This window comes from Lemur catta, chromosome 19 (assembly GCF_020740605.2).
Source record: "Lemur catta isolate mLemCat1 chromosome 19, mLemCat1.pri, whole genome shotgun sequence".
Lineage (NCBI taxonomy): Eukaryota > Metazoa > Chordata > Mammalia > Primates > Lemuridae > Lemur > Lemur catta.
The window spans coordinates 3,256,237-3,270,914 of NC_059146.1; the positions used below are offsets into that span (position 1 = coordinate 3,256,237).

The 14,678-nt window shown below is 40.6% G+C and overlaps 1 protein-coding gene across 2 annotated transcripts in view; it reads left to right on the forward strand.

Annotated features, from left to right (window-relative positions):
* The window catches only part of ATP10D (ATPase phospholipid transporting 10D (putative)), a 72,670-nt gene that overhangs the window by 8,986 nt on the left and 49,006 nt on the right, over positions 1-14,678 (forward strand). For both annotated transcript variants that reach the window (XM_045532955.1, XM_045532956.1), the window contains exons 2-4: positions 9,556-9,870; positions 12,165-12,359; positions 13,485-13,689. In XM_045532955.1, the coding sequence (XP_045388911.1) occupies positions 9,581-9,870; positions 12,165-12,359; positions 13,485-13,689 (690 nt within the window). In that variant the 5' untranslated portion in view covers positions 9,556-9,580. The remainder of the gene's footprint in view (positions 1-9,555; positions 9,871-12,164; positions 12,360-13,484; positions 13,690-14,678) is intronic.

The following is a 14,678-nucleotide window of genomic DNA, read 5'->3' on the forward strand; positions in this document are numbered from 1 at the left end:
ATTTTTAACAGCTGTCTTATATTTCCATTTAGATGTGACACAATTTAACAATTTTTCTATTTCTGAATATTTAAGCTTTCCAATGCTGAGTTGAACATCTGTCTACTCAGGGCCAGAGAGGGTGAACATTTTTAAGGCGTGTTACCTTATGGTTCCAGAAAAGTAAGAACAGATTAGATTCCCCCAGACTACATGGTTACCTGCCTTCACTGAGCATTATGAATAAAGAATCCCCTCGCTACATTCAGAGACGAAATTGCTAATTCTGCCTTAATTACTTTTCTTAGGTTACTGAAAATCACTTAGGTGATGTTGAAAATAACTTTTTTTCTATTTATTTGTAGTGTGTCAACTTCTATGTATTTGTAGAGACTCTTTTCCCAAGGATGTTCTTCATGTAAGCATTTAAACCAGAAATAAATAAATTTTAGTATTGATTTTATAAAATAGTAATTTAAAAAGTTGACCATTGTGAGTGGTAATAGAACTTGCTAGGATGGTAGTGAAACAATATGGCAGATTCCAAATATTAGCTCAAACAGGCTGTGAAAACTTTAAGATAGGTACATATCTGAATAAATCTTAGTTATTTTATAGTGTAATCATACTATCACATAAAATTTTAGCAAGCATAATAATCTTGTATTCAAATTGACTTAAATAATTTATGACACATTCATAAATAATGACGTAGTTTAGGAATTAATAAAAACATATATATGTGCATAAGTAGTAAAATGGTAGTGAAGAAAACACTTGGATTATTTTATGTGAGCTGCCACTCACTTGCTGTGTAATCTTGAGTAAGTCAGTCAGTCCCTCTGAACCTCAGTTTTCTTGGGTGTAAAAGAAAATATTTAGTTGGATATTTAAGATTTTTTTTCCAGCTTAAAAATTCTGAGATTTTGTTTAAGCTGTTAAGCCTTACCACCTTTAAAATTCTTTTTGTTGTTGGCAGAAATGTTGGCATCAAACAATTAATAGTGTTCATATAAGAGTAAGAATAGTTATTAATATAATTTATTTATTTACTGTATGTCATATATCTTACTTACATTCTCAGTAACTCTTCACAACAGCCCTACAGACTAGACTAGACATTATTATTGCCGTTTTCTCGATGAGGAAACTGAAGGTCGTAAGAAGTCTCACTGGGCAGAGTGGTAGGGCCAGAATTTGAATCTCTGACTCTGAAAAGCTCCAGTCCTTCCACTCTGCCACTAACCTCTCTCTTGAACAAATGTGATGGCTTGCTTTAACCCAGGGTTTCTCAGCGGCAGCATTCTCGACATTTTAGACTAGATAATTTTTTGTTGTCAGGGACCGTCTTGTATAATACATTGTAGAATATTTCACAGCATCCCCGGCTTATATCCACAACCCAAAGTATCTCCAGGTGCTCCCAGGTGTCCCTGGAGGATTTGCAGGGGTGGCGGCAAAATTGGTCTCTTTTGAAGGACCACTGATCTAATACAATTTAAATCATCAACAATCTGAGGACAAATATCATTAGTTTCTCTGGCAAAGGTGAGATGGCTTTCGGTCATTTTAAGGGACAAGGTAGAATTGGCCAGGTAGAGCCTCAGCAAAAAATCCTACTCTTTCATTCAGTAATACTTGTTATAAATTGATTAGCCTTTCTGCTCCTAAGATTTTTCCCATTTAAAGAGTATTCGTTCCCAGGGTGCATAGTATACCTCAAAGAACTTGATTGTCATTAGTTAATTCATTAAAAAATATTCATTGAGTGCTTTCTGTGTGCCAGGTATTGTCCAATTACTGGCTAAAACAGCGAACAAGATGATCTTACAGGAAAACCAGATAAACGAATAATTTTAGCTCATTCCCCTTTATCTTCCTAATAATCTTATAAAGACTGTCTTTAGAATTACAATCCAATGTCCTTGTTATGTTTTACACATACACACACGCACACACACAGAAAACTTATTACACACAGCTGGAGTTTGCCTCACTAAGTATGAATGAGTCAAGGTAGCTAACCAGGAAATTTGTGTTCTTCTGCCAGTTTAAAAAGATATTTTGGCTCTAGTTTTCAAAGTGAACTCTTTAATGTGTGCTAGTTTCATTTAAGAACTTACTTAACTATTGTTTAGTATTTTAATACTCTTACCATTTTCTGATCCGAAACCAGGCCATATACATATCAAAGTTTGTCTCATGGGAATTAATCTCTAAAGCATTTCAGGTAATGAGAGAAACTCATGAAGTTCGTGCCCGATCTCTTCACTAGACTCTTTACTCCTTAAGGGCATGGAGTTTGCACAAGACTTTCCATCACTTTGGTTTCAGTGCCTGAGACTTGCCTGGCTCATACATGGCTGCCTTTCAGGAGATATTTGCTAAGCAAATTTAAGCAGAAGAGATCTCTGAACAGTGAAAACAGATTTCACTAAACAAATCTTGCAGAATTTTTATCTTTTACTCCCTGAAGACCACTGATTAATTCAACTTATTTACATTTATTAATTATTCTAAGGTAGCTGGAAGTATTAATGAGAGTTAAATCTTTATAAAGGCAGATATTTGGACAGCCGATGAAGGAAAAGCTTACAAAACCATACGCGAACATTCAAAACAAGGAAGTCTTCAACTACTGGAAGAAAAGCTTATGGACATGCTTCTGAAGACCCTGCAGGCGTCACTACATAGAGTACTTCGGTGCTTAGAGCACTGGTGCTGAATTCTCAGAGCAGATTTATTTAAAATGCTGTGTCAAGCATAGGAAAATTTGGTATACATTATATAATGATTTCTATCCCAGATGAAATTGTTTTGATACTTAAAGGATAAACCTTGAGCTGCCTGAAAAAACAGGTTACTCAGAAGAACTTCCTTTCTGAGAGTTTCAGAATAATGAAATAGAAATTCTGCAGCTATTTCTAAAAATAAGTTCTATTTGTTTTATTTCCTGTTCTTTTTTTTAATTTTTTTTATTTTTTAGAGATGAGGGCTCACTCTGTCACGCAGGCTAGGCACAGTGGCCCGATTATAGCTCACTGCAGCTTCAAATGTCTGGGCTCAAGTGGTCCTCCTGCCTCAGCCTCCTGAATAGGTGGGACTATAGGAACGCGCTACCATACCTGGCTAATATTTTAAAATTTTGTAGAGAAGGGAGTTTCACTATGTTGCCAGGCTGATCTTGAACTCCTGGCCTCCAGCCATCCTTCTGCCTCACCTCCCAAAATGTTGGGGTTACAGGCCTGAGCCACTGTACTGGCCTATTTCTTTTTTTATGTCTTTCTGTTGCAGAGTCTCATTAGGGTCCATTTTAGGATTACATGCTCTAGATCTTGATGTGAACTATAATAATTTTAGCATGCATAATAAAAGCTGCAGTGAGATACCATGAAATGCCTATTCTCCCACAGATTCTTTGGTGGGTTGCCAGCACTCTGTGCCTTCTACCAACTTCTGCCAGTTTTTCAAGTCTTTCTGCCTTATACCAGAGCCCTCTAATAGCTACATACAGAGGCTCTCATTCCATCTGAGACGTTTTGATTAAGCTTTGTCACTTGGATGGGTTTCTCCAATACTCTGAGCCTCAGTTTCCTCATCACTAAGTGGGGATAATAACATGCACTTTGTTGTAAGGATTAAAGTTAATGTATGTTTATCTCCAGCATAGAACTTGGCATGTTGCTATAAATGGTAGATATTGTTAGGATCTTAGGTTTACTAAATTAATGATATTTATTAATGTTGAATAACAGAATCTCAGACACATGCTATTCTGTCATTTCAATAACATTACTTTAGGAGCATCTAGGATTATCAAGGTCAAAACATAGTATTAAGGATCACTACCATCGATATTTTAATATAAGTTTATGTTTTCTTCGGCTTTAAGAGTAGATTAAGGCATATTAGAGACTCACCATAAATGTGGGTGAGATTTTTTTTTTTTAGTTCTTAATAACACAGAAATATACATACAACTGCAACATTTCACCTGCCTTTTTGCTAGCTTAAACCAGCTTCTAGCCTAAGCATCCACAAACAATAACTCATTTGGAGATGCAGTCCTTTCAAGAAAAATCTTAGTATTCCATGGTGCGTATATTAAAAAAAAGTCTGAAGTACGTTTAAGAAGAGAAGCATTAAAGCTTTCAGTGTCTGAATGGACCATCCCTGAGAAATACATATTCATATATATAAGGCTTATTCTCACATGAGAGAATCAAAGGAACTCTTTCCTATGTGTGTGTTTGCACACAGTAAGAATGGGCAACTTTTCCTAGTGTAGAACAATGCATCTAAATACCATAGTCTTCTTTTATACCTCTGTCTTCTTTCAAAATAAACATATTTTATTTGGAAATTCTAATTTGACTGTTCATCAGCAATAATGTAAAACATGTCCCTCCTGTGGGGAGGGTCCCTTCCCTCAGTCTGAGTTAGAGGCTGCGTCTGTGATGAGAACAGTATTTTTTGTTTCTATCTCCCCACCATATGGTAGATTTTTAGGTCGTGTTTGTGGAATGAATTGGGAATGCATAAGCTTGGTTTGAGCGCTCTTTTCTAAAGATGTGTAAGGGCTATGGGCTCGAGGAGAGTTGACCTTTTTCCATGTAGGATCCTTAAAAATGATGAAACTCTCACAAACGTTTCTTTGTTAGTGATACAAGTGAAAGATAGTATGCCATAGCTTTTTATGAGCTTATATAGCACTTTCTCCCATGATAATAATCACCAATGATCAAGAGTAATTACTTTAATTCAATGTTTTGGTTGACCCTTGTCTGACTTCTTGTATATATCTAAAATATAGACTATGTGCTCCTACTAGGGATTTAGTTCAAGAGGTTCGATCAATTAAATGGCACTCAACTCCAAGGTGAGTTTATTCCGCAAATCTGCCTCATCCTATTCCATGGAGAACACTATGGATTATGTAACTTTATTATTCAAGATCTACAATTTTCCCACTAAATAAACTGACCCTGGTCATCACAAAAACCCATATTAGATACATCCACATGTACTGTTTTTACTTATCTTCTTTTCCAAAGATTATGTGAGATGAAGAAGAAACCTTTCCTAGTAGAGAGCAGGGTAACAGTGACTAAGGGAGCAGGACCAATGTGTCATCTTGACACCTGGTGGTGCAAAGAAACCAGCAACGTTATCCAATGATCTTACTGCTGTTGGTCATTACCTGTAAGAAAAGCAATCAGTCCCCCTGAGGTAATATGCCTCATATAGACAGCATTGAACAAGGGGGTCACCGATGACACAGATTGGAGCATCCCCAGGTTTTATCAGAGTTTACTGTGCTTCAGGCAGGGCTACCTCTGACATGGAGGTCAAGGAGACTTTCATATCGTGAGTCTGCTGTGGAACAGTTTCTACCTTTTTTTCTCAGAAATCTATATAGCTATGACATTTCTCTGTACTTTTTATCGACCATGATAGATAACCTCTCTGTCTTTCAAGATTTGGAGCATATAAGAACATTGATTTTTTTTTCCAGTGTTTTCTCATCTTGGTTGAGAAAAAGATTATAAATCTATCTATACGAGACCCATCGTCCTTCCTTGGGGAACTTTTGGAAATGTCGATTGAAACTGATTGTAACTGTATTAAATCTGCAGAAAGAATGAATCCTGAAGACCACATCAACAATCTTGTGTGTGAACTAGACCTTCATTTAGTTAATTCTAGCCTTAGACAGGAGGATCTGCTTATATCAGCTGTCAAGCTACTGCCACATAGCTTGGGTCTGTACACTCAGGAGAGGTGGGCTCCCCAATAACATGAGTGGTATCCAATAAATTGCATACTCTTAATTTCAACTTTACATTTTGCAATAATGTCACTTAGCATAAAGTGGTGGTTCTCCAAGTGTGGTCCCGGGACCAGCAGCATCAGTGCTGACTGCAAACTTGTTGGACATGCAGCTTCTCGAGCCCCATTCCAGACCTGCTGCATCAGAAACGCAGGGGGCTGAGGTTTAGGAGATTCTGATGCATGCTGAGTTTGAAAGAAACAAACACAGAGCATCTTGAAATGACTATACGTAAGAATGTTTTTCTCTTTTACACAAGTGAACTCATATGTATTTCTCAAGTTGTTTGTTGGCTGGTGAGGACCTCAGCAATTTTAAAATACTAACTAGGCCCAAGAGGATTCATTATCCTGTATTTACCTTTGGTAGTGTTCCCTGCTGCAAACTTTTCATTATGCGTTCATTAGGGAAAACAGGGTTTGTGAGAACTAAGTCTGCTTTCAGTGTATTTGAGTATAATAAGGAACTTAGAATGATATATTTTAGGTACACTCTGTTAGTGAAGGATTTTAGTTTTTAATATCTTCTAAAAAACTCTAATTAGAAATAATCTAATCTTAAATGATTATATTAGATTTAAAATTTTATGTATAAATAACATTGTATAGTTGGAAAGGCATGACCTTGGGGTCAATGATTATATATATATGCCTTGAGAAAATTTTAGAACCTTCTTTGAACTTTGTTTCTTCTTCTGAAAAATGGAAATGAAATTCCACATCAAGTTGTGAAAATTAAATAACATATGAAAAGTATTTCATGGATAGTAAGCATTCTAGAAGTGTAAGCACTTATTTACTAAGCAATGCTTGGTTTATATTTCTTTAATTTTTATCTTAATTGGTTTCATACCTCAAATCGATAGTTTACAGATTTTAGAACTTTAATTGTGGGTTTTAGCATCTTCTATAAATGAGTAAATGGAATATTCGTGGAAAAATTAATATCCAGCATCATGCAGGCCTGCTTTGGGGCAGCATTAGACTGTTTCCTAGTAATATGTGAAATTAATTATAACTTCTTCCTTCCAAAACTTTAACTTAATTTTTAAAGATTGTAAATCAATACATGCTCATTCTAACGAAGAAAAGAAAGTTACCAATCTTCCCTATTCCCTTTTTATTCCCATCTTGAGATTACTAATATTCATAGCTTGGTGTGAATTCTTCCTCACACATTCCCTTACAAATGCATACTTCATGTTCTTACGAAGGTATGAAAACGTATAAACAACCAGGCAGTTTGTGCTATTAAGTGAGGTAGGCCAAGGCAGGTCAGCTGTAGACCCCAAAAAGCAATAAGAAATAGAAAACAGATGTATGAACCTGTGGTGCAGTAAGAGACTCCTTGATTGGTAACTAGTTGACCCCCGTGTGGTGATGTGGCCCTTCTTACAGCCTAAGAATTTGAAAAGGCAGTGTATAGTTGCATTTATGTATTGACATGCCTATTCCCCCACCTAGACCTTGAGCTTCTGAAGAATGGGATCTGGGTCTTAACCATCTCTGTATTCTTAGCCTAGTGTAGTGTCTAGAAGAGAACCCAATTTTTCTCCAGGTGAAGTCTATGGACACCTGACTCAGATTCATCTGGGGAGTTTTGTTAACATTTCAGACAATCAGGACACACCCAAAGATTTGCTAAATGAGATCTCCAGAGGTGAACTGCAACCCAAGATGAAAAGTAAATGCAGTGGGTTTGATAAAGCAAGTATAGTAACCAAGGGCTCCAGACCTTGCCCTCCACACACTTGCTGACATGCCTGTTACCTACTAGATGAACTTTTGTTGGGCATCTACTATAAGTGCCAGTCTTTCTGGATACAAAGATAAATGAGGCACATTAACAGGTAAAAGCAGAAACTGTTGAGTCAGAAAGATTTAGTTTGAATCAGCCTTAGCTAGTTACCAGCCATATGAATTTCAACAAGTTACTTTACCTCTCTAAGCTTGTTTCCTCTTTTGTAAAATAGAAATAATACCTGCATCATAGAATTGATATTAATATTAAATAAGATAATGCACATAAAGGGCTTTGTAAAGTGCTTGGAATATGGTATGCTCTTAATAAATGTTCCCTTTTCTTTCTTCCTTTTTTTAAATTAACAAGCTCACATTCCAGGGAAGGCTGAATTTCTTGGAAAATTTGGAAATAAGGGATTATGTATCAGTTAGATTTTGTTTTACAACAAAACTTGGCGATGTAACATTTATTGACTCGTAATTTGGGGGGTCGGCGATTGGGGCTGGGCTCAGCAGGGACAGCTGATCCCTGCGCTGGTTTGTGTCATCTGGGCGCGGGCACGTGCTGGTGGTCAGCCGGCAGCGAGGGGTGTCCTCCACGTGGTGACAGACTGCGGGATAAGTGGACCAGCTGGGGCGCATGGTGGTGGCTCCAGGGCTCCCAAGAGCAGTGACAGAGCAGGCCCCGGCGAGAAAGCGCGTTCAAGCGTCTGCCCGTGTCGCGTTCAGCAAAGCCCGGGCGGAGCCGGGTCAGCCCGCAGAGAGAGGCCCACCTCCTGCTGGGCGGGGGCGCCGCCTGCGGGGACAGGAAGAGTGTGTGGCCTTTTTTGTGACCCACACAGGATGGATTTGACTGATGGCCTGCTCTCTATCAGGCTTGATGCTGGGTGAATCCTCGCAACGCTTTCCTGGCCCGCGTGGCGTTATCACCGTGGCAAAGGCGGGAACGGTGGTGATGAGAGCGGTCAAGAGGCTTTCACGCACGAAGCCCAAACTGGTGGCTTCGAGTTACGGAGTGGCCGGCTAGGTGCTCTCTTTTGTTCCTTCTATCCGCAGTCCCCATCCCCTGGGCTGCGGCCCGCGCCGGCCCGTGGTCTTTTACGGACGGGACCGCACAGCGGGAGGTGAGCTGGGCTGCGAGAGCCGGTGCGTCTGCGTTCCCGGCCGCGCCCCGTCGTCCGCAGCGCTGCGCGAGCTCCGCTCCTGCCGGATCCGCGGCGGCGTTGGAGCCCTGCTGCACACTGCGCATGCGCGGGGGCGAGGCCGCGGCTCCCTGGGAGGCTCTACCGGCCGCCGGTCTGAGGTGGAGCTGAGGCCGCGACGCCAGCGCCGGGCAGCGGCTGCAACTGCAGGTCATCGTTAGCAGAGAGCTTTGACTGCACAGTAAACACAGTGCGCTCGACCCATCCCGAAACCATCTCCCCGCGACCCCCCGAGCTCCCGCACCTGGGCTGTGGGAAACCGCGCTCCGGTGGCGGGAGGGGTCCGCTCCCTCCAGCAAAGCTGCGGTACAGCGGGTTCCGGACACTGGCGGCGTTTCCCACTCACGGGTGGAGCCGTGGGCTCGTCTGTTTATTTGGTGTAGAAGAAACGTTAAAGGCCGGGCGGTGGCTCAGGCCTGTCATCGCAGCCCTCTGAGGCGGGAGGATCGCTGGAGGTCAGGAGTTCGCGACCAGCCTGAGCAAGAGTGAGACCCCGTCTCTACTAAAAATAGAGAGAAATTACATGGACAATTAAAAATATATAGAAAAAATTAGCCGGGCATGGTGGCACATGCCTGTAGTCCCAGCTACTCGGGAGGCTGAGGCAGGAGGATCCCTTGAGCCCAGGAGTCTGAGGTTGCTGTGAGCGAGGCTGACGCCACGGCACTCACTCTAGCCCGGGCGACAGAGAGACTCTGTCTCAACAAAAAAGAAAAGAAAAGAAAGAGAAGAAAAGTTAAAATTTCGTTCTCTTTAAGGCTTTGCAGGCGCTTACGGGAAGCGTGTTGTTTGTTTTTGCCAGGCCCGGATCTCACGGCGGCTGGGACATGGCCGAGCCCCTGCGGTGGGCCGGCTTCCACTGGCGGCGGCTCCTCGGTGGCGCCAGCGGGGACGACGGCGACAGGCGCTGCAGCTACTCGGCGCTGCTCGCCTGCGGGGCCAAGTCCTCTCGGCCCCCCAGGCCGGCGGGAAGGCACCGGGTCGTCGTTCCCCACCTCTGGCCCTTCAAGGACGAGCATGAGAAGCTCTCGGGAGCCTACGTGAACAACCGGATCCGAACAACGAAGTACACGCTTTTGAATTTCGTGCCAAGAAATTTATTCGAACAGTTTCACAGGTACTTTTATTTTAGGGAGGGAAAAAAAAAAAAAAACCTTAGAATTCTCTCTGTCCCTCTAGTTGGTATGTCAAATTTTTCATTTTCGTAACACTGTATGTCACTTAAGCCTAAGACGTGTGACATCATCCTTGACAATTTTGGAGTCTGTTGTGGAATGATGATGGTTGTGTGCGCTCACACGGCACTTTCCGATTGGTAAGATGCCTGCTGTTTACCAGAAAAGAGGTTGTTATTCTCATAAATGAGGGAACAGATTGTGATTTAGTCAGTGTCCTGCCAGTGGCAAGTAGCAGACCCGGGGCTCCAGCCTTGGGGCTTCTCGCTCTTGCTCTAGTGTTCTTTCCGTTAAAGCACGCTGCCTTTTATTTTCAGATTTTCCTTCCTTGATAATATGGGGAAATAGAGCTCCAAAGCCGTGCAGATGTAAGATATTATTAGGTGAAACGAGAACATAATTCAGCTTAATAGGCATTGATTGACACTCTGCTGTGAGTTTAGGCACTCAAGGACTTTCAGGTGGAATTGTTTCTCCTTTCCTTGTGGAGTTTTCGGTTGAGCCAGGGAAACAAGATAGGTATACAAACAACAAAAAGACGTAGTAGATGCGATGAGCGTTATAAAGTGCTATCAAGTAGAATGGAAGTCTCAAAAAGATAAATAACAATACTAACTGGAGCAATAGAAGGGGAAGTGGCATTGGAGTTAAAGATGGAGGGTGGGTGGGATTTTCAAGGCAGAGGTATGGCCAGAAGCATTTCAGATGGAGGAAGGCGTATGAGTGGAAGCATAGAAGACAAGCTTGGAGCCTAGCAAGCAGTCCTGTCTCATTTACACGTAGCAACTGTGCCGGGGAGCAACAGGAAGTCAAGTCGGACAGATAGGTATAACCCAGCAGAGGGGTCTTGATGTCAGGCTGAAGAGTTGAGACTCAAGTCTGCAGGCACAATTCTGAAGAGAGGAATAACATGCGTGTGTGTGTGTGTGTGTGTGTGTTTCACTGTGGAGGCTGTGCGGTGGATAGTAGATGGAAGGGCTTAGAGGCAAACTGAAGGCAGAGAGAATATTTAGAAAGATGCTGTGTAAAAACTGGTGAGTGGTAATGGAGACCTGACTGGAGAACCACATGGGAATGAAGAGAAGGATAACCTGTTACGGATACTACGGATTCGATGTGGGGAATTAAGTGAAAGGAGTGAAACGATGATGTGAACATGTTGGGCTGTGACTATCAGAAGGATTAGCAGGAAAATGAGAGACAGGAGTAAAAAGAAGCTTGGCTGGAGGATTGTTTTGTTTTTGTCACTGTTGTGTTTGAGATGCTAATGTGAATATAAAGATTCTCAACACTCATTACTCATTCTGCATATATTCGTTCTCGTTATTCATTCTATATGTGTTCCACACGCATTTATTAAACAGTGGATATGCTCAAAGTACAGATGTGAATTGGCTGAATTAATAACTCTAGTGCTGTGGCTGTCGCTTTTATGGAGTCTGCAATCCAGTGCACTTGATGGAATGAGAATCTGGCGCTTGAACAGAGCTCAGAGCTAGAGCTGTAGGTCTGGATGTGGTCCACATGGAAATAATCGAAGCCATAGAAATAAAGAAAGTAAAAGGAACTGGAGGTGAGGAAGAAGCATGTGTAGATTATTCTTTTGAGACGTTTCATGGTCAGTGGGAAAATAGGTAATAAAAATTCAAGGGCAGGATTGAAGGATTGAGATTTTGTTTTTCTTTTAAGGCAAAGGGTGTCATGAACTTATGGCCAAAAATAAGGAACCAGGTTCCTTAACAAAATGGTTCTAAATAGCATACAAGAAGGATTAGAAGAGTTAGTCTCAAGAAGAAAAAAAACTCAGACTTTTCTCCTTATTATGATCCTTATTAGAATCTAATGTTGGCACATACAAAAGGCTAGAGAGTTGATTTGGGGTTTTTTGTTTGTTTGTTTATTTATTATATAACACAGTAGCTCTGGATTTTTTCTAAATTTTTCTGAACCTTTAAAAAGGCAATATTTCCTATCATGCCTTTTGTGAGCTCGACTGTCCCACTGAGATATTTACTATTACATATTTATTACATAGTATCTCATATTTATTAAAGTATGACATGAGCCAGATGTCCAGGAGGGAAATAAATAGTTTATTCAGATTTGTTATATTTTGCTGGTTCCCCGTCTGTAACATACAAAATCAACACCTATAGGAAAACACAATAAGGTATTTTGCTTCTTACTGCAGTCTTTGAAGTAACTTGTTAACATCTCCTTTGTGTTTGGGTTGCAGAGCCGCCAATTTATATTTCTTGTTCCTGGTGGTCCTGAACTGGGTGCCTTTGGTAGAAGCCTTCCAAAAGGAAATCACCATGCTGCCCCTGGTGGTGGTCCTTACAATCATCGCAATTAAAGATGGCTTGGAAGATTATCGCAAATACAAAATTGACAAACAGATTAACAATTTAGTGACTAAAGTTTATAGTAGGTAAGTGGAATGGGAACTTTGCTATAGTATACACTTGTCTCATTTAGAAACATGCAGAATGTGACTTTTTTCCCCCACTTAGATATGGGCAGAACCCTTTTTGTGTTTTTTTTTTTGTTGTTGTTGTTAGTATTGTTGTTTTCAATTAACATTTCTTTTTTTTTTTTTTTTTTTTTTTGAGACAGAGTCTCACTCTGTTGCCCAGGCTAGAGTGCCGTGGCATCAGCCTAGCTCACAGCAACCTCAAACTCCTGGGCTCAAGCAATCCTCCTGCCTCAGCCTCCCGAGTAGCTGGGACTACAGGCATGCACCACCATGCCCGGCTAATTTTTTCTATATGGATTTTTAGCTGTCCATATAATTTCTATTTTTAGTAGAGACGGGTCTCGCTCTTGCTCAGGCTGGTCTCAAACTCCTGAGCTCAAATAATCCGCCCGCCTCGGCCTCCCAGAGTGCTAGGATTACAGGCGTGAGCCACCGCACCCGGCCAACAAGTCAGTCTTAAATGATGCATCTGTCCCTTAAAAAGATGTTGTACAGAATGGGAAACCTGTACTTTGAGAAGGGAAACAAGTTGCCATTCTCCTTTCTAGGGATCAGATGCAGCAGACTCAGGACTGTTTTAGGCAAAATTTGTATTCAGTATTAATTAGAGGTGTTAATATGGTGGTTAATGATTTTCAAAATACTGTGTCTATGTATTTTATTTCATTGCTTTTGTGCTCTCTTTAATTATCCATCCTGTCTGCGGTATGGGAAGCTCTCTGAGAGCGATGATGTGTCCTTGGTACCTGACCACAAAGCAGCGTGCAGGAGTTGCTTTGTACATGAATAAACCCATCAGCTGTTCATTTTAATTCTATTCCGGAATTGCACTCAAGCAACATAATGGTTCAAAATCCCAGGGGAAAAAAGAGCTGAAAAATATGTTTCAGTCACGTAGTTATTACATTTTCAGGTGAAACATTTATGGAATTTAGGTTTGGTCCATTCTGTTGCTTCCTTTTTAGCATTTAATAGACTACAATTCATCTTAATACTTTATACACACTTTAAATTGTACACTACTTTACATGTTTTGGGCTTGATACTCTTTTCAAACTTTTTTTCCTTTTTCAATTTTAGGAAAGAGAAAAAATACATTGACCGATGCTGGAAAGACGTTACTGTCGGGGACTTTATCCGTCTCTCCTGCAATGAGGTCATCCCTGCAGACATGGTCTTACTCTTTTCCACCGATCCGGATGGAATCTGCCACATTGAGACTTCTGGTCTGGATGGAGAGAGCAATTTGAAACAGAGGCAGGTGGTTCGAGGACATGCAGAGCAGGTGAATAATGTGTTCTCAGTTGGTGACTAATTAACATTGTTTTTTTCAGAAGATGACTGAGCTCATTTTCACAGTACAGATAAAGAGAATTTTAGATTCGTTTTTGCCATGACAAAACAGAATCCCAGAAGGCTTAATCCATTTCCAGATATCGGTGAAAGTGTACTATATTTTATAGATAATAGGATAAAATGACTTTGGAGTTCACACATTTCAGTCTGGCAGTTGTGTTTTCTGTAATGGAATTAAAGGAACCTAAGCAGAATTATTTTGCAATTTGGAAAATTATTTTGCAAGAGAAATAATCACCTGCTAATTATTTTTCTTAAGCTTAGATTTTATATCTTACATTTTGTTGTTCATTGTTCTAAAACCTACAATTACTTATACACCAAACCTTCTAAGACTTTGGTGGCTTCTCATGCCACCTAGCTTCTAGATCCTTCACTGTGCTGTGCTGAGGAAACCAAAACCTTTGAAGTTATAGTGACATGAATTTAAATGAATCCCAGCTCTGCCACTAACTACTGTGTGACTTTGGGCAAGTCACTGAAACATTTCATGCCTCAGTTTCTTTATCTTAAAATGGAAATGATGATATCTACTTCGTAGCATTGCTGTAAGGTTGAAATGCAGTAATATATGTAGAAGCATCATACACAGTGGCTAAATATCAGTTTCCCTTCCCTTTCTCTGGAAGCACTTGAGATGAAGTATTTTAAAATTTAATGGGTTTTTTATTAGTTTTTTAAATTATTATTATTGTTTTTTTACCTGAACCACTGTTAAGTCACAGTTCCTTCACCTTGTAAACCAAAAGGTGTTTTAGCCTACTAATACCCTTATCTTTGGCAAATTCTGTGTGACATTGTGCCTGTCTTTCTACCTGTGGCAGTCATTTAGATCCTCTGTGAGAGACATGTCTCTCAGCATACTGTCATTTCACTTTTGTAAGTCGTCCTGCACCTAAGACATTGGTAAAAATCTTG